This window comes from Staurois parvus, unplaced genomic scaffold, assembly GCF_062004578.1.
Source record: "Staurois parvus isolate SC_StPar_1 unplaced genomic scaffold, SC_StPar_1.0 ptg001830l, whole genome shotgun sequence".
Lineage (NCBI taxonomy): Eukaryota > Metazoa > Chordata > Amphibia > Anura > Ranidae > Staurois > Staurois parvus.
In genome coordinates, this window is record NW_028319626.1 from 104,986 (window position 1) to 126,087 (window position 21,102).

The 21,102-nt window shown below is 42.5% G+C and overlaps 1 protein-coding gene across 1 annotated transcript in view; it reads left to right on the forward strand.

Annotated features, from left to right (window-relative positions):
* The window catches only part of DYM (dymeclin), a gene marked incomplete at its 5' end in the record, with an annotated part of 425,359 nt that overhangs the window by 89,036 nt on the left and 315,221 nt on the right, over positions 1 to 21,102 (forward strand). Inside the window, 2 exons of the mRNA XM_089664077.1 lie at positions 3,732 to 3,845; positions 13,366 to 13,460. Coding sequence (XP_089520203.1) covers positions 3,732 to 3,845; positions 13,366 to 13,460 — 209 coding nt within the window. The remainder of the gene's footprint in view (positions 1 to 3,731; positions 3,846 to 13,365; positions 13,461 to 21,102) is intronic.

Sequence of the window (21,102 nt, forward strand, 5' to 3'; positions counted from 1 at the left end):
TTGACCTGGTAAACACCAGCAGAACAGGGTAGAGGAGAACGTTGGGGAGGGAGGAATTGATGGCACTTGGAGAGGATACAGATTGCTTAGCTCGAGCATGTTGGACCTCTGCAGAGAGGTCACTGCTTCTGCATACAGAGCAAAGCTCCTCTCTGCAGCTGAATGTTTACAGAGAAATAGCTCTGCCAGCAGGGATCTGTAAATCTGGACAAGCATACAAATCCTTTACTTGTCACATATGATGTGGATGGCTTGCCTAAGGCTGAATACGAACATTCGCCATTAGCCATAGCTGGGTTTCACTTTAAGCTGTGGCAGTAAATGTAGAATTACCGTTAGCAGGATGACATAGTTCTCATAGACTTTACATGTGCTCTCCTCCTCCCTCTCTTCTCTGCTCTGTGTTGGGCTTTGTGTCCTGCGGTTTTGATATCTTGACTCCAGAGGCGAGGGCAGCATTCCAGCTCCATCTCCAGTGTTGGCCAACATTTTCTGCTGGATCTTATTCACTCATGTTTCAGAACAATAAATAAATATGATCCTTTAAAGTCATTCAGCCTTTATGTTCTGGATTTAACATGAGATCTTTTACTATGGAGTGAAAAGCGGTAGACGGGAATTACTGTTTTCATTTAGATCAATCTACCATGTGTTTTCCATAATATTGATCTGCGTCTGTTTGACACGGTATGTTGGATGGGAGAATCAGGTCATGTTTATTGCCTTATGCTAACTCATGAAATTTATTGTTCAGAAAGTGTAAAAGGCTCTTCTGTTTACATGTGTACCATTGTTTAAAAGACATTTTAAAGCATGTTCTCATCTCCCTTCCCCAGCTAACCTCGCTGACTCATTAAAAAAAAAAATAAAAGTAAGAATAAAAGTCCTTTTCTCTTTTGTTCATTGATTCATGACGAATGGGTTTGATGTCACCACCTGTGGGAGCAAGATGCTAGGTGCAGTCAAAAACAAAAAGCACACCCGAAGATCAGCCCACTGCTGGTGGCTAATCTCACATCTGCAACACACAGCTCAGATTTTCACCTACCGTTTAGGACAGGGGTGTTCAACTCAATTTCATTACAGGCCACATCAGAATTATGATTTCCCTCAAAGGGCCTGTTGTATCTGTAAGACTAGATGTCCAGAACACCCCACCGTTAGAAGTAGAATCCCCCACACTCCCTTACATCACCCCCCCAATCCCTTACATCACCCCCCCAATCCCTTACATCACCCCCCAATTCCCTGTGCTGCTGCTGGGGGCAGAGCTGGGCAGCGGGAACTGCAGGTTCTGGAGGAGGACCAGAGGAGGGCTGGAGTCAGGTGTTGGAGTCTGCTTAATGCTGAGACCAGGGGAGGCGGAAAAGAGGGGGTGCTGCAGCTGCATGGAGATGTGCAGGATGTGCGGAGGAGTTCTGTTCTTTCTGCTGCTTGCTTCTGAGATGAGCTGGGGGCGAAGACAAAGGGGGTGCTGCATCTGCAGGACAAACCTAGGTAGTTTGATTTCTGCCGGGATATGGTTTCTTGTTTTTGGCTCATTTGTTATGAGTCCACCCTTTTTAATCTGGCACTGCTTTAGGGCATCCCATCTATTTTCAAGATACAGGCTGTGTCCTTAAATGAATGGGGTTTTTTTTTTTTTTTTAGTATTCCCTGTAAAATCCTTTTCTCAGTTCAATGAAGGACACAGCACCTGCCCAGTTTGTCTGCTTGTCTTGAGTGGGTCCTATTACTGCTGACTACTAACTGAGCTGTGGCTTTCAGATGGGGGTGCTGTTTGGACACCAGGAGAGGGGCATCTCCAGGGCAAGTTTTTGTTTTTTTCTGGCTGTACCTAGCGTTCTGCTCCTGCAGGTGGTGACAATCAATCCCATCTGTCATGAAGATATGGCTTTGTCCTACAATGAATGATTTTATGGCGAGTACAACATTCCCATTTTTACTTCCCTAAATCCAAGATCATGTAATGCATCAGGTTCCGTGTCTTCTATCTTCTGTATTGCAGAAGAGGAGTGCCCTTCATGGGGTGTGTCCACGTCACTGCCTTCCCTCTTCTTATTGATATCTTGTTTTTTTTATTTTTAATAGCGCTGATCAGTCACTGTAATTTCTGGAGAGGTTTTATGGAAATAATTATTTTAAGCCTGCATGGGCATTTGACCCCTGTGCCTAAGATTCTGGCATTTTCTTTTGGACAGATGTCCCCAAAATTGCATGTAAAACTAAAGAATGGTCTGGCAACCATTTTATCTCTACCTTGGAGTGGTTAAGCACAGTAATGCTAACTTTCACGTTAAAGCTGAATTCCAGGTCTAGTATATTTATCTTGGTTACATTACATTGGACCAGCTTCGTCCCGCCCCTCCACCGAGTCCAGTTAATGTCGATCATGCTGAACATCCAACCTCCTGTGTTCAGAATGCATCAGGAGAGCTGCTTAATGTGGGACCTGGAAGCAAATGGGGATCACTGGAGTAATGGTGTCTGCTTCAGTGATTTCCAGCTTCCAGGAGCATCGGCCTGGTATGGTATATACAAAGGTATTAATGGAAACAGATCAAACTGCAAATTCCCAATGCCTCTAATATACTCCAAAGACATGCTGGTAGGTGAATTGGCTCCTGTCTAAATTGGCCCTAGTATGTGTATGTATGAATGTAAGTTAGGGACCTCAGATTGTACGCCCCTTGAGGGTTAGGGACTGATGTGAATGTACAATATATATGTAAAGCGCTGTGTAAATTGACGGCGCTATATAAGTACCTGAAATAAAACAAATTAAATATACAACGCTGCAAATATTAACCAGGATATCCTCTCTTCTCACAAACCCTGTTATATAAAATATTGCAGTCTGTATAACATTTTTACAAACTCCACTTATCAATACATATTCACTATGAGGTCACATATACCTATGAAAAGTGATCAAATCAATGAAAAACAAATAGTGACATGTAGTCCATACAAAAACACAGTAAACTCCGTGTGGATATAAAGCTCCACAATCAATAGTGAAAGCCGTGTTCCAATACTGTAAATATAATATTGATGTTGTGAATCCTACTTTCCTCGATTATTCGCCAATGTGTGCACCACCACCGAGCAAATAAATGGAGGCTTACCAGAAACAAAGACCCCTTAATTATAGGGGGTCTCAACCAGCATTGCTATATAGGGTGTCGTCCAATTCTCCATTCCATGCCTGGATCAAGGATCTCCCGAGCCTTCCAAACCAATATGTGAACTCCAATACGATGCCAAATAATATCATGAAAGAAAAAACATGCGCCTCATAGTGCAATAAGTTTGACTGTCCTTTATTTGTGCAAATGAAAATCCCAGTTACAAGCTATACCAACCTATACATAGGTACACTGCTGCAAGCTGGCCCGGTGTAACTATGTATACAATATCCACACCTGGAGTTCTTTAAACAAGCTGCCAGCAGGCTTCAGTAGCATTTCTTGAAGCTTGTTGAAAGCCTGCTAGCTACTTGTTTATGCCTCATGTACACAGGCGCCTTGGGCCATATAACTGAATATTTGGGTGTATTTCCCTGCACAGGAACCATATAACTGAATATTTGGGTGTATTTCCCTGCTCAGGAACCACAGGTGCTGCATACATTGTTCGGTGTTGGTATTATTAGTTCCACTCTTTTGTTTTGAAATATGTATTGATTATGTCATGGGATTCCATATAGTAATAATGCCTTTTACCTGCAGATACTGAAGAACATCTCCTGGTACTCTGAACGTGTACTTACTGAGATCTCTCTGGGCAGTCTACTCATCTTAGTAGTGATCCGAACCATTCAGTACAACATGACCCGCACCAGGGTGAGTATGTTTAAGAAGAACTCTAGGAATAATCGCAGTAGACTCAGTGAATGTGGGGAAGCTTGGCTGTTTTTTTTTCTTTTTTGTTTTGTTTTGTTTTTTGTTAAGCACAATCATAGTAGCAAAATAAAATAAGTCGGTGAACTACAGAATCACAAAAAGACTTAAAAAATTCTTACAGTAAATTTGTGCTTTGCCCAAGTAGGCTAAAGCAACAGGTTCACTTTAATGCAGACCTCAACAGTTAGTCATGCATAACCTGACTTTCTCTTCCTTGATATCACATGCTCCCTCATATCTAGAAGTACCAGGTATTTTTTTTGGCTCTTTGCAATAAATGGGGGAAAGGTAAATTTATGCTGCAGAGGAGAGCAATAAAGCAATGCTCTTGCTTTGTCCTGTGTAGTAGATGTGAACCAAATCACTAAAATTGTTATCTTGTTAATGTAATTATATGGACTCACATAGCTATGATGCAACAAATATCAGCGTCAATGCTAGGACAAGTTCAAGTTCGAGGGCAAAGCTATACAACTGGTTTTCCCCCATGGGATGGAGACCTAGACCAGCCCCACATACTGTTGGGTGGAGAAGGGGACGGAAACAGTAGGGACAAGCCCCGGAATCTTTATAATGTTTGTGACATGCAATAAAATAGCCCGCCTCAACCTTGCTGCCACCCCCTACTACTGAGCTCTTCCACCTACTCCTGATACTTACCCGTCCTCATTGCAGAAAAGTGGCTGCCAGGAGGCTGTACTGTCATGCACTTAAGACTCGCTGTTACTTTCTGTCACTCTTAACACAGAAGCTGGCACAGGAAACATGCTTTTGTGTTTACATCAATTGAAAGCAGTGAGCACAGGACTAGTGCTGGAGGTGGCGAACACAATGAAGTAGTCTATAGAAATCAATGACAGGTGCCCTAGGTGTCTTTCTTTTTGCATGTTGATTTGCGGTTACCTATGATTAAGGACCGATGGGCACCTAGGGTTTAAACTGTCCCACATGAAAGACAAATATATTTGAAATATATTTAAAAAATATTCTTCCCAAATATATTGCCATATATTTGAAATACTACAATTTTGGCCATATTCAATATATTAAAATTTTATATATTTACCGTATTTCGTGCTCCATAAGACGCACCTAGGTTTTAGAGGTGAAAAACAAGAAAAAAAATATTCTGAACCAATGGACTGCGAACATAGTACAGGAGATGACCAGCGACTGCGGACACAGTACAGGAGATGACCAGCGACTGCGGACACAGTACAGGAGATGATCAGAGACTGCGGACACAGTACAGGAGATGATCAGAGACTGCGGACACAGTACAGGAGATCAGAGACTGCGGACACAGTACAGGAGATGATCAGAGACTGCGGACACAGTACAGGAGATGATCAGAGACTGCGGACACAGTACAGGAGATGATCAGAGACTGCGGACACAGTACAGGAGATGACCAGCGACTGCGGACACAGTACAGGAGATGACCAGCGACTGCGGACACAGTACAGGAGATGACCAGCGACTGCGGACACAGTACAGGAGATGACCAGCGACTGCGGACGCAGTACAGGAGATGACCAGCGACTGCGGACGCAGTACGGGAGATGACCAGCGACTGCGGACGCAGTACAGGAGATGACCAGCGACTGCGGACGCAGTACAGGAGATGACCAGCGACTGCGGACGCAGTACAGGAGATGACCAGCGACTGCGGACGCAGTACAGGAGATGACCAGCGACTGCGGACGCAGTACAGGAGATGGCCAGCGACTGCGGACGCAGTACAGGAGATGGCCAGCGACTGCGGACGCAGTACAGGAGATGGCCAGCGACTGCGGACGCAGTACAGGAGATGGCCAGAGTCTGCGGACGCAGTACAGGAGATGGACCAGAGACTGCAGACACAGTACAGGAGATGGACCAGAGACTGCGGACATAGTACAGATGACCAGAGACTGCAGACAGTACAGGGGATAACCAAGAGCCTGCGGACCTTTGGGGAGGGAAGAGGAGCAGGTACCTGAAGTTGTCCTTTCTTTAGTGTGGGCACGCTGGCTTCTTCCTGCGCCGGCTTCTGTGACAGCCGGGTGCCCACTGCGCATGCGCGAGAAGCGCTGCGCTTTGTGAATGGCCCGGCGCCTTCTGGGACCTGTCATGTGTCCCAGAAGTCGCTGGACCATTTACAAAGCGCAGCGCTTCTCGCGCATGCGCGGTGGGCACCCGGCTGTCACAGAAGCTGGCACAGGAAGACTACAGCGCTGGACAGAGGAACAGGTAAGGTCCTGCAGGAGAGAAGAGCTGAGCGGCCGGCCTGGTGTTCTGACATGGTGGCGGCGGTGGAAATACCGGACCGGCCGCTCCATATTCGGTCCATAAGACGTACTGACATTTTTCCCCATTTTTGGGGGGGGGGAAAAGTGCGTCTTATGGAGCAAAAAAGTACGGTATATATATTGCATGTTGAAATATGTTTTTATTACAAAATATATGAAAAATATTTTTTAAAATACATTTCAAATGTACTGTATGTCTTTAAAAATACAAATGTACATTTTTAGAATGCATTTCCAAATATATGTAAAAATATGTTAAAATGACTTTTTTATATGCTTAAAAAAATCTGAAGAATATATTTTAAAAATAGGTATTTTTAAATATGTATATTTTTTAAATATATTCTTCAGATTTTTTTTTTCTAACATACAAAAAAGTCAGTATATTATATATACAGTTGTGTTCAAAATAATAGCAGTCAGACATCACTAACCGGATCAATCCCTGTTTTTGGTAGAAATGATATTTCTACATGGAAAATAATTTCCTAGCAGGTGTAGTAGAGTAATAGAAATCCAACAGACCCAACAGTCATGACATGCATGCTGCTGATTCTGTGTCATTGAATCACTCATTGAAAGGGGCGTGTTCAAAATAATAGCAGTGTGGAGTTCTATTAGTGAGGTCATTCATTCTTTGAAAAACAGGTGGCAATTATTGCCCTTATTTAAGGAAGGAAGGCAGCAAATGTTGTACATGCTGGTTACAGTGCATTTCTCTCTGAAATTCTGAGGAAAATGGGTCGTTCCAGTCATTGTTCAGAAGAACAGCGTACCTTGATTAAAAAGTTGATTGGAGAGGGGAAAACATATAAGGAAGTGCAGAAAATGATCGGCTGCTCAGCTAAAATGATTGCAAATGCTTTAAAATGGCAACCAAAACCTGAAAGACGTGGAAGAAAGCGAAAAACTACCATTTGAATGGATAGAAGAATAGCCAAAATGGCGCGGACTCAGCCAACAATCAGCTCCAGGAAGATCAAAAGAAGGTGTAAAGTTCCCTGTGAGTACTGTTACAATTAGAAGACGCCTATGTGAAGCCAAGCTATCTGCAAGAAGCCCCCGCAAAGTGCCACTGTTGAAAAAAAGACGTGCTGAAAAGGTTACAATCTGCCAAAGAGCACATTGACTGGCCTAAAGAGAAATGGCGCAACATTTTGTGGACTGATGAAAGTAAGATTGTTCTTTTTGGGTCTAGTGGGCGGAGACAGTTTGTCAGACGACCCCCAAACACTGAATTCAAGCCACAGTACACTGTGAAGACAGTGAAGCATGGTGGTGCAAGCATCATGATATGGAAATGTTTCTCATACTACGGTGTTGGGCCTATTTATCGCATACCAGGGATCATGGATCAGTTTGAATACATCAGAATACTTGAAGAGGTCATGCTGCCTTATGCTGAAGAGGAAATGCCCTTGAAATGGGTGTTCCAACAAGACAACGACCCCAAACACACCAGTAAACGTGCAACATCTTGGTTCCAGACCAACAAGATTGACGTTATGGAGTGGCCAGCCCAATCCCCGGATCTTAATCCAATAGAAAACTTGTGGGGTGACATCAAAAATGCAGTTTCTGAGGCAAAACCAAGAAGTAGAGAAGAACTGTGGAATGTTGTCCAATCATCCTGGGCTGGAATACCTGATCACAGGGGCCAGAAGTTGGGTGACTCCATACAACACAGATGTACAGCAGTTCTCAGAAACAGTGCGACTACAACCAAATATTCATGAAGTCATTCAAAGGAAAGCAAAATCTTCAAACATTTCTCAGTTTATATAGTGAATGTTTGAGTTTGTAAAGAAGAATACAAACACTGCTATTTTTTTGAACCGTCTAATATTCACTTTCCTTCAATTGTTTTAGAGGAACAACACAAATTTGATATATTTTTCTTCATGTTTTGATTTGGAGTTTGCATGTTCTCCCTGTGCCTGCGTGTGTTTCTTCCCGGGTACTCTGGTTTCCTCCCACAGTCCAAAGACATGCTGGGAGGTTAATTGGCTCCTGTCTAAATTGCCCCTAGTATGTGTATGTATGAATGTGAGTTAGGGACCTTGAATTGTACGCCCCTTGAGGGTTAGGGACTAATGTGAATGTACAATATATATGTAAAGCGATGCGTAAATTGATGGCACTATATAAGTACCTGAAATAAATAATGGTGTTTCGTGAATGGCGGCAGTGCTGAGCAAGTGACTTCAGAGTGTTCACTACACAGAAGGGCCACTGCTTGGCACAGGGCTTAAAAGATTGCAGTATTTGCTGCTACTAAAGTGATTGCCGCAGGCTTCTGGATCCTGTGACACGAGTCTCCCTTATGCCTAGTAAACTTTTTTTTTTTTTTTTTCCAGTGAATGCATACAGTATTCAGATTGGATGAGCTGGAAATTGTGACATGTTTGCACCAATACTCCACTTCTTCCAAACACAGAATGTCTTGCATTCATTGAAAACCATACAAGGAGTTTTGTGAGTGGTGGCAGTGCCAAGTGCGTGATTCCCTGTGTTCACTATGCAGAATGGCAGCCACTCAGCATAAGACCTAGAAGATCACAGCGATCACTGTAGTAGTGGGGCCCACTACACTAACTCTCCTCTTGCACAGCGATTCGTCAGGTTTAAAATGGGCGTACCTACATTAGTCAAAGCTTGACTCCTACAACAATGCAATAAGTACATACCTAGAGTTCCACTGTTAGACTACGTTCACACTAGCTTTGTCAGCAGGTGTTTGGGAAGCCTTTTTAATGCTTCTCAAGCACCTATAAAAATTTTGCACACAGTGCTGTTCACACTGAAGCGTCGCGTCGCTTTGCGTCACGGCAAAACTGACGCCTCATGTCGAGTCAGGAAAAGTTGAAGCCTCTCATTCAAGTCTCCTCAAACGCCTGGCAGGCAATTGCGGTGCAGTTGCAACGCAGTTGCGAGGCTTTCGCGGAGCGTTAATACCATTTACCGTATTTTTCGCTCCATAAGACGCACCTGACCATAAGACGCACCTAGGTTTTAGAGGAGAAAAACAAAAAAAATATTCTGAACAATGGACTGCAGACATAGTACAGGAAGTAACCAGGCACTCTGGACATAGTACAGGAGATGACCAGAGGCTGCGGACAGAGGGGATGACCAGAGACTGCAGACATAGTACAGGAGATGACCAAAGACTGCGGATATAGTACAGGAGATGACCAGAGACTGCGGACATAGTACAGGTAATGACCAGAGACTGCGGACACAGTACAGGAGATGACCAGAGACTGCGGACATAGTACAGGAGATGACCAGAGACTGCGGACACAGTACAGGAGATGGACCAGAGACTGCGGACACAGTACAGGAGATGACCAGAGACTGCGGACACAGTACAGGAGATGACCAGAGACTGCGGACAAAGTACAGGAGATGACCAGAGACTGCGGACAAAGTACAGGAGATGACCAGAGACTGCGGACACAGTACAGGAGATGACCAGAGACTGCGGACACAGTACAGGAGATGACCAGAGACTGCGGACACAGTACAGGAGATGACCAGAGACTGCGGACACAGTACAGGAGATGACCAGAGACTGCGGACACAGTACAGGAGATGACCAGAGACTGCGGACACAGTACAGGAGATGACCAGAGACTGCGGACACAGTACAGGAGATGACCAGAGACTGCGGACACAGTACAGGAGATGACCAGAGACTGCGGACACAGTACAGGAGATGACCAGAGACTGCGGACACAGTACAGGAGATGACCAGAGACTGCGGACACAGTACAGGAGATGACCAGAGACTGCGGACCTTTAGGGAGGGAGGGGGAGCGGGTACCTGAATTTGACACTTCCACTTCCGCGGAGTTCTCCTTCCTATACTGTGGGCTCCCGGCTTTGACAGCCGGGTGCCCACTGCGCATGCGCGAGAAGCGCTGCGCTTTGTGAATGGCCCCGTCATCTCCTGGGACCTGTCATGTGTCCCAGAAGACGCCGGACCATTCACAAAGCGCAGCGCTTCTCGCTCCCGGCTGTCACTGATACCGGGGCGGGAAGAAGCCGGCGCTGGAAGACTACAGCGCTGGACGGAGGAACAGGTGAGTTCCTTCCGCAGAGAACAGCTGAGCGGCCGGCCCGATATTCTGACATGGTGGCGGAGGAAATACCAGACCGGCCGCTTTATATTCGCTCCATAAGATGCACTGACATTTTCCCCCCTTTTTTGGGGGGAAAAAAGTGCTTCTTATGGAGCGAAAAATACGGTAACTTCATTATAGGCGTTTGTGGTGCGGTTTTAACGCTTGGCAAACGCCTCAAAACCACGCATAGGGCGTTTGGGTAGCGTTTGAGGAGCGTTAAAAACGCTTCCCTAACGCCCGTCTAATTCCTGTCAAACACTATAGGGGCGTTTGGCAAGAGTTTGGAATAAAGTCAAGTGTGACCGAGCCCTAAATACACAGAAGTTTTAGAGCAAGATACATTTGTCTAAACAAGATATCTGCAAAGACTACACATTCAGTGTAAACAGAGCCTTGCACTTCACAACCATTGGTGTGTTTTATGAAGAGTTGGTGATGTGGGTTTTATGCGCGTTGTTGTCTAAATATTCCACCGTGACTAATGTGGGTTGCTCGTTTCGAGAGGCTCGGGTTTCGGAGTTCGGGCGATGCCAGCAGTCACAGCCAACATCTCGCTGGAGTCAGTATTCGGAGTGACATCAACTTTCCGCACATATTTAATTAAAAGTAAAATCCTTGACGCCCGATTCCAGGTTTCAGATTAAATTCCTCAAATGAAAATTAATTGTAATAGCTTGAGTTACTACGTGACCACATTACCTAATCTGTAACAAGGTTATGCCCAGTAAATTATACTCAGAGGGGTCATGTGTAGGTTCCCGGCGTTGGTAAATAAAAGACGAGGTCTTTCTGCATCTCATTTGTAGCATTTCCACGAACTGCGTAGAGCGTCTGTGTGTCTGTTCAGGAACCTTTGAGCTGGTCTTTCCAGCGGACTCCATTTTCCTGATTACTGATCAGGAACACAAACTAAGCACTCTGTCACTAGGCATGCCAATTCTTTTACTATGAAGAAAATAATGACGTATATATTAACAGCAACTGAGTGTTGCTTTCCATTTAAAAGCACCCTAAGTGAACGTCCTTTAGTGTGCTAAGTCGCTGGGTATCATAAAGAACGCCCTTTTTGTTTTAATAAAATACTTGTTTTCACTTTTTCTTTATCCTTTGTTTTATCTTCGTGCTGCTGATCTCCTGTAGCTACTTTGCAGTCATTTCCTGTCTACATGCAGTTCGGTGATGGCTGCATGCCATAGCTCAGGGTGACAACAGTGGGCAATATCTGTATAGAATCCCATTTGGAAGGGTGACAACACAGGAGCACTGTTGGAAGATTTTGTTGTCACCCTATAACAAGAAGTGCCTGATCAAGGACCTCCATGATGGAATAGGGTATTTGAATGTTTGCTGCAGATTTTAAAAATGTACAATATTACTTTTGAAATGACATTAACTTGTCACTTTGGGTGGGGGTCCCATGGAACACAGCTCACTTTGGAGAGGTGGGGAGACTCCTGTCTCAGCTCCCCATATCCCTATTATGTCTAAGTCACCCTGTACCTGTTAGGGGTACAGGGTGGAATGTCCTGATATTGTGTAGACATGCATAGGTGGGGGGGTTGTTCGTTGTTTACTGCCAAGTGGTCCCATTGTTCTATTGTGTCTTGCTTGCAAGCAAACTATTATGGGATGTATGTGTTTGTGTATTGGCTTGGTGGGGGGTGTCAGCTGTGTGTCTCTTGTTACTAGTTTTGGTTTGCCCCACCCTGTGTCATTATGCAGGGAGGTGGGTTGTTCCCTTGAATGTATATATCTTGTGTCTTTGTTAAAATAAAGCAGCCCATTTCCTGTTTTAATACAAGTCTGGTGCTGTCTCGTCTTGTATGGTCAGCGGTGGTGTCCGTGGTTCTGTGTTCGGACAGGAAAGCGGGAGTCTAACGGAAGTACCCTAGTGCAGTCGGGGTCCGGTTCCGCTACAACTTGTCTTTAGATTGAGATTTGAGCGACTGAGTTTACATACAAAATTCCTATGAATAACTACACAGAACTCACTACGTATTACACTGCTCTGATCTTTGGTTGCAGCAGGAGGAGTCAGACTTTGATCAAATTTGTTGATAATGTTTCAGAGAGATAATTGTGATGGGCTATCTGTGATCAATATGAATAATAAAGATATATTCACATGTCAGTGCAGTGCTAAAGCATAAGGGACAAATGCAATCATAGAGTGCTTGTGTGAATAGAAGTGTTCATACAATAAAAACGTCTCAGATCATATAAAATCATAGAATTGTAAAAAACTCTAAAAATCTGAACATAAATAGTTTTACTATTTACATTCAGATTTTTAGAGTTTTTTTGTGATTCTATATGATCTGAGACGGTTTTATTGTATGAACACTTCTATTCACACAAGCACTCTATGATTGCATTGCAGGAATCGGTGCAGCGCTTGAATTAGAAAACATAAAATGAGTACTCTATTCAAATGTCCTAAGCGTATATATAAAGGCAGACAAAAAAAAAAAAAACGGAAATAGAATGCAATTGTACACGATGCGCTATTCAGTTATTGATATCAAAGCACACAATTGTCCAAATTCGCATGTAGAGAGATAAATTCTTCAAAACATCTCGGTCATCAAGGTTCTGGTCAGGTCGCACTCTACATCATCCTCTGTCTCACCATAATCAACAGTTACCAGGGTTCATCAAACAGTATGGGCATCAGAATTCTCCTTGGTCCAACCAGGCACTGTGGGAGATGGTGCTCTCAAAGAGAGCCCAATAAGGGACGTCACATAGTGTGATGTTGTTTTGACACAAGTTTATTTGTCAAGATAAGGCAAAATAAAAAGTGTTACTGACCATATGTAATAGTTGGCCACGTGTGGTGGCTAGATGTCCATGTGCTGTAGCCCCCCTAGCGCTCGCTATACTTTCTATACAAAAAGCATTTGTCCCTTATGCTTTAGCTCTGCACTTACATTTGAATGGATTACTGTGGGTTTGTTTCCTTGCCTTTTGTGCTAGCAGCTACCATATTATCTGCGCTCGCCTTATGTCTTGTGTTCTAATAAAGATATATTTACTTTACAGGACAAGTACCTTCACACCAACTGCTTGGCAGCGCTGGCCAACATGTCTGCTCAATTCCGCTCCCTCCACCAGTATGCTGCGCAGAGGATCATCAGGTAACTGAAAGCACCAGAGAATCATTTTAAGTGGGGTATAAACCCCTTCCCACCCACCCTGACATCCTTGTAATTGGGCTATTACGCCGGGGTTGCAGGAATGTCTGCCTAATCATGTGACAACAGTGATTGTGTGCTCGCATGATCTGGAGTCAGTCCCATCGATTTCAGATCATTGGCATAGATGGAGAACTGTCAATGACAGGCCGGTGTCTGTGCAGGGAGCACTTGGTGTGCCCGCTCTCAGCACAGAAACCTCTGTTGCCCGTTGACGCATATGTGTGGCGTGTGGGCATTAAAGCCCACCCTCCTTGCCGCCACACATATGCGTTACATGGGCAATAAGAGGTTAAAGAAAATGTTCACTTAACACTCATTTACCCGCAGCCACCAGACAGGTTTGAATCTTATTGGTACCTGTGGGGGAAGCAACTTCAGTTAGAACACATTACTTTTTCAGGCCTTTACTGTTTGATGTTGCCACGCCTGTCATGCGAATCAGGAAGTAATCGATTAAATTTTGGCTGCCTCACTTCTCTTCCTTGCCACGTCAGAATTAAAGAACCACTCCAGTTTTGTTGCAAAAACAAAAATTCTCTCCTGGGTGATCTATGTACATCGCAAGGATTTTAACAAACGTTGCTGCAGAGTCCCTACTCTTTTCTGCTCTGAAGAAGTAACTGTGTGTTTTACCATGTCCTTTGGGTTCTGATACTGAATGGGAGGGTCTGCTTGTTTATACTCAACTTGGTTTGCTCTCAGTGTTCTGAAGAGAAAAGTTGCAGCGTCCGCATCCCTTTAAAAGTGTTTAAAAATAAACAAATTTAGAATGCTTTTGCATTTTCAGAACAAATGCAAAGCATTCTGTAATTGAATTTGGTGGGCAACATGACACCTCCATCCCCGCCTCTCCACCTTGTCCAATCAGAGAACACTTTGAATTCATTCAGAAAATGCAAAGCATTCTCTGAATGGCACCTGTGCCAAAAAGCCAACCATTGTTTGTTCAGTATACTGCAGGCCAGTCATTCAGCACAGGACCAAGAAACAAGTGGAGATCACTGGAGTAATCTTTTTCAGGGATATCCAGCTTCCCCGGGATGAGGACCAATGTAACTAAACATCCATAACTGGAATTCCAATTTAATCCTTGGGTAGTATCTCACCAAGAATGAAATGTCTTATGCAGCAGATGCCTAAAATCTGATTTGCATCTTAGTGCAGATTTCTGGGAAAATCAGTGAGCCAATCGCACAAGCAGGAATTAACATTTTTGGAGGCGTTCCGTATACTAATGGTGTACATACAGACATGGTTAAAAATATTGGCCCCCCCATGCATTTCTTTCAGATAATTACCACTTTTCCCAGAAATTTGGTGCAAATACAAATGTTTAGGTATATTCATGGGTATTTCCTTTGTTTTTATTGGTATGACACAAAAAGTGGAGAAACAAAAAGCCAAATCTGACACATTCCACACAAAACCCCAAATATGGAGTGGACTAAATTTTTTACATCTTCAATTTAATATTTGGTAACACACTGCTTGGAAAAAATAACTGAAATCAATCACTTCCTGTAACTATCAATGATTTTCTTACACCTCTCTACTGAAATTTTGGACCATTTTTCTTTTGCTAACTGCTCCTTGTATCAGAGCCCGCCCTTACATTAGGGCCCCCTTTGGAACCTCCCTTATATCATTGTCCCCATCAGAGTTCCCCTTATATTAGAGTTTCCTTTTACATCAGAGGCCCCATCACAGTCATAGTGGTTCTAGCAACCAATGACAGGGGCGATGACAGGGGGGGGAACCTGTGCTGGAGCCTGGGGAAGGAAAGGGGGGTAGAAGGGAACCTCTGCTGACCTGACGTGAGACCTTTGTGAGAGCACAGTGAGTCTACATTGAAGATTTTTTACATTTTTTATTGGACATGTTTAATAGCAAAAAATCAAAGCCTGCCATAAATGTTTTGAATCTCGGCCAGTTCATCAAAAGCCAGCCGAGATTTGAACCATGTATGGGCATGCTGATTATACCCAAGTCGATCCATTAGTCGACCCATTAGTCGACTTACTATATTAGTTTTGAGTCAGTTTTTCTAAAGTTTTTTCTTAAAGCAGATTTTTTTTTTTAAATTGTCTCTGCATTAAATCTTTATTTTACAAATGAACATTGAAAAACTAGGTATTCATTCCACTGATGTAACAAGGTGTCAACTGCGCACAGCAAAAAGGGAGTGGTCACTTGTTCATTCATGACTGTAAATTTTGTGTTTGTGGTACTGAGCTCTGTAAACAGGTAAACATGCAAAAAGAAGCCAATGGACAACTGTCACTGGAGCTGGTGTCCCCTTTCACATACTGTTTGGGTGACAGCTATGACATGTTGATATCCCCTTCACAGGGAGAGGGTGAATTTCCCCAACCAGGGGTGTACTGACAACTCATGGGGCCCCCGAGCAATAGGGGATCATGGGCCCCCTGTGTCCTTGCCCACACTCAAAAAAAAGCCTATAAAAGGTACCAGGGGCATTTCATTGGGCCCCCTACTGACCACAGGTAGTGCCCGAATTTTCAAATGGTCAGTCTGCCCCTGTCCCCAACAGAGACACAGAGAGCAATAAAACCCTATTCATTCCAATCCACCCAATGCATAGAGAGGGTGAATCTCCCCAGTGGGAACACAAACAACAATAAAACCTTTTCGCTCCAATCCACCCTGGCATTAGTAGATAGATATGTCTTATCTTGCACCTTTTTTGCACTTTGTTTCTATGCACCTTAAAATCGAACCCTAGTAAACCTGGATCTTTGAAGTTCATATTTGTGATGTGATGGCTATCTATATAGCTGATGGGAACTGATCCCCCACCCCATTGTCCAAAATCCCCAAAATAAGTTTGGCTTTATATACACACAAGTCTCTGTTGCCAGACCAATTATTTCAACAAAAAATCTTTCCATTTAATTATATATGCATTTAATGTAGACTGTTGCTGGGTGCTGCCATCTTCAAAGCAATGTCAGCAGAAGACCCAGAACTGTCATGTATAGGGGGATCGGAGGGACAGGATGCACGAGCTGGCACGTTACACCTTGAATACTGGTGGAACCAGGGGTGGACTGACAACTCATGGGGCCCCTGTGTCCTTGCTCAAACTCAAAAAAGCCTATGAAAAAGGTACCAGGAACATCTCATGGGGCCCCCTACTGAGTTTCCAAATGGTCAGTCTGCCCCTGGGTGGCACATGTAATATGTTCTAAAGGTGAACTTATCCTTTAGCTGAGAAAAGCACCTTCTGGTGCTGTCTGCTTCCTCCAAATCCCCAAATTCCTTTTTTTTTTGCTGCTGTAATCTGACTTCCTTTTTTTAGGGTGGCTACCATTTGTTCTCCATGGCCCCCACTGTAAGTAGGAATTAATCCACTGTCTCGCATTCACTCCCGTTGTGGGCTGTGTTGTGTACATAGTGCAGTGCACTTGCAGTGCTCGTTCCAAACAAATGAAAGTGAAGAGAAAAAGAAGAGGTTTGAGAGAATAAGGATTTTGTTTGTGTCTCTTTAAGCTCAGACAACCATGCTATTACTACCAGATTGATTTTGTTTTTTTTCATGCTAGCCCTCACAATATGGCTGCCTCTTGTGCATGCCTTCTTGGTACTCTCACACTCCACCACATTCCTCGGGCTAGAAAACACTTTAAATCTTTAAGGTTTGCTTTTACAGTGTTTACTTGAACTTCCAGTGACTCTCTTTAGAGAGGATATAATAGGAGAGTGGCGTTCAATGGGATTTATAGTGTTTAAAGGAGCTGAGATGTGTGTTTGTACAGGAAAATACAGAATTATATGCTCTATTAGATGATTTGCAGGGACTCTGTTTTTTCTGCTTAGTTGTGGGAAATGTAGGCAGGCAAGAGCTGGCCCATCATTGCTTCAACAGTGTTTTAAGTCCCAAAGATCTCTGGTATTTCAACTACAAAAAAAAAAGGTTATTAAAAAAAATCTCTTGAAGCAGATCAACCTGGCAGTGTTAATTTAAAGGAACATAGATTTATGGTAAGTGTGTACAGTTCATACATGAAATAAAAGTAATCCGTATATGAATTCTTGTTTTTATTTCAACAAGATATTTGTTGGAGAAGCGCGGAACCAATGGCAGGTGTGTCTTATAAGGATTCTGCTATTAGAGACCGCTCTCTGTCAACAGGGGTGTTCCAGAGGGTCCCTGGAGTAGTCTAGCCTCATTAAAAGGATGAAAGCACCACAGTAAACATTATTATTATTATTATTATTATACAACGATGAATGAGTCCAGTAAAATTTTATTTTTTGCTGACAAGAAGTCAAACAGCCAACATACTTCAGGATGTTGGCTGTTTGACTTCATCAGGACGAAGAAACAAAACAACTTAAACCTACTAGATTGTAAGCTCGAAAGAGCAGGGCCCTCAATCCCCTCATGTTTTGTATTGTATTGGTATTGTTCTGTCACATGTTCTGTCCCCCTTTGTAATGTACAGCGCTGAGCAAACTATTGGCGCTTTATAAATACTGTATAATAATAATAATGTTATTAACCATTTGCCCTCCAGAGGATTTACCCCACTTCCTGACCAGGCTATTTTTTGCGATACGGCGCTGCATTAACTTAACTGACGATTGCGCGGTCTGCAACACTGCGCTCAAATGAAATGTACATCCTTTTTTTTTCCCACAAATGGAGCTTTCATTCTGTGGTATTTGGTCGCCTGTGCATTTTTTATTTTTTGCACTATAACAAAAAAAGACCGACCATTTTGAGAAAAAGTATATTTTTGACATTTTGCTATTAAACATGTCCAATAAAAAATTTTTAAAAATAAAATTTCGTCATAAATTTAGGATAAAACGTAATCTGCGACGTCTTTGCTATAAAAAAAAAAAATCCCAATACGTGTAAATGAATTGGTTTATCTGAAAGTTATCGCGTTTACAAATGGCGGTATATATACTGGATTTGTTTTACTAGTAATGGCGGCGATCAGCAACTTATAGCGGGACTGCAGCGGGCGTTCTGACACTGGGAGGGAACTGACTTGGTGTCACTAACATCCCCAGTGACACCAGTACAGTGATCAGTGCTAATAAAAAGCACTGACACTGTACTAATGGCACTGGACAGGAACGGGTTAACGTGGGGCGATCAAAGGGTTAACTGTGTGCTGTTTTACTATGGGGCTGTGTCTGCTATGCAGAGCCATACAAAGCAATGTGCTGGAGCTGACGTAAGAGAACTGTATTGTCTATATACAGTTCTCTGACCCCCCCCTTTCCCGGCCGTGAGCCGGTGATTGACATCCGAGATCGCGAATGGTGGTGCTGGTAGGGCACGCATGCAGCTCGCACATGACACCTAACCGGAAATGCGAAATCACGTGTGTGTGTGTGTATATACTGTTGGCGCTATATAAATCCTGTATAATAATAATTTTATATATATATATATATATATATATATATATATGCACACCCCTGCCGCCTTCTAGCAGTATTTCTGCTATAGGGCTGCGGTAAAGCAGGTAACCCCAAAACAAACCTTTATTATATTACAGTTTCCCAATACTTACATGTGATGGCTGCATTAGTTCTTTTTTTCTTTTCTTTTTTTTTTTTTTTAAGGATCCTATTACATGGGCGGACCTATTAGTTCCGCCTGTCCATTTTTCAGGTGGAATTGATCAGACCATCCTTTGTTCTCTATGGGGAGTCAGCTGTAAATTTATATGTGTCTGTTTTACACCTACCTGCATCCGATCCGCTAAAAACAGATGGATGGATTTAATACCGCTCTAAATAGTATGCACTTATGATCTAAAATTAGAAACACATAAATTATCGTAAAAACAGTATTGAAAATTAAATCTGTAATAAAAGACTATATGAGGGAGATTTACTAAAACTGGTACACACAGAATCTGGTGCAGCTGAGCATTGTAGCCAATCAGCTTATCGATTATATTAACCCCTTCATACTGACTTCACACAAATATGCGGCCTCACAGAACTTGTTTTTTTTCTGCGGGGCCGCGTATTTGTGTACCTGTCTTTCTGGTTGGAGCACGCCGCACAGCATGCTCCCAGCACAAAGACTGGGGTGTCATTGAGAGGCCCGGGTGCCATTCTAACGATCAGGACCTGGGACTCCCGATTCTGGGTCACATGATGGCTGTGATAGCCTGTGATTGGCTATCACAGGGATCAGTCACTGTATAGCACGCCCCCCTTAGTTTTTTTTTTTTCTTTATGAATGGAGGAGAGAGATACATTGTATCTCTCTAAACTCCTTGCATAGAGAAAAAAAAAATTGTTTAAAAAAAAAAGATATTAAAAAATAAAGAAAAAATACCCAGATCAAGGTTTGATCTAGTTCAGTGCCAGGGTAAGTGTTTGGGTCAGGGTCAAAGGTCAGGATTTTGTTTTTTTTTTTAATATTATTAGTATCAGTGTTAAAAACAAAAAAACAAAATGCACACTATTGTTTCTGGGCTGTACTGTGGGTACAAATAACATACACACATACGCGGTATTGCTGTGCTTGTCTACAGCTAGAAAATTTATTTTAGGTTGTTCTTTGGTCATAGGTTATGGTAGTAACAAGAAAAACACAGCTAAATTTAATTAAATTATTATTTTTTTTACTATTTTGGGCCAGTTTTCCTTTGATAATAAAAAAAAAATCAGGAGATATCCATTACCTTTTACGACCAAATGAAATCCCAGTTTGTCCTGAAAAAAACAAGGTATAATTCACCTGGACGTACAAAGTAGTAGTGGTGATATGTACGGTTTTACTAACACACGTCAAAGTTGAAAAATTGTGCTTAGGCATTAAGATTTGTTTTACCCTTAGGCATGAAGGGGTTAATTGAACAAGTTGAAGTTAGAAGGTGATTGGTTACTATGCACAGCTGCTCCAGATTCTGAGGGCTCCAGTTTTAGTAAATCTCCCCCTTTGTGTTATACTATAAAAATATAAATAAAGGCATGTGAAGCGCAAAAAGAAAAATACAATGAAGAATGAGCGTGCCACCACAATTTTAAGCAAGTTTGACAACTTTTTTATTTTTCACGGGAAGAAATCAAACAACACGTTCAGGGGCTCGAAATTCCCCCTTCACCAGGGCTAAAAAATACAAAACAACATAAAATAGTATGCGCTCGAGATCTAAAATTATAAACACAAAAACTATTGTAAAAAAACACTCAGTATAAAAATGAAATATGTAATATAAAATGTTTTTACTATAAAATCATCTGTTATACTTTAAAATAAGATCCACAGATATTTGCATTTTAAAGCGCTGAGCAAACTGTTGGCACTATATAAATCCTGTATTATAATAATAATAATAATAGTAATAATATTGGTATATAATTAACTGTGATACACCCAAACAATTTATACCAAACTGAAGAAATCATAAATTGTTTGGGTGTATCACACACAGATTGCACATACTGTATAATATATTATACAGTTATATACAGTATGCATTGTATCTGTATATTAATAAAATACCGTATTTTCTGGCATATAAGACGACCCCCTACTTTTCCTGTTAAAATATAGGGTTTGGGCTATACTCGCCGTATAAGA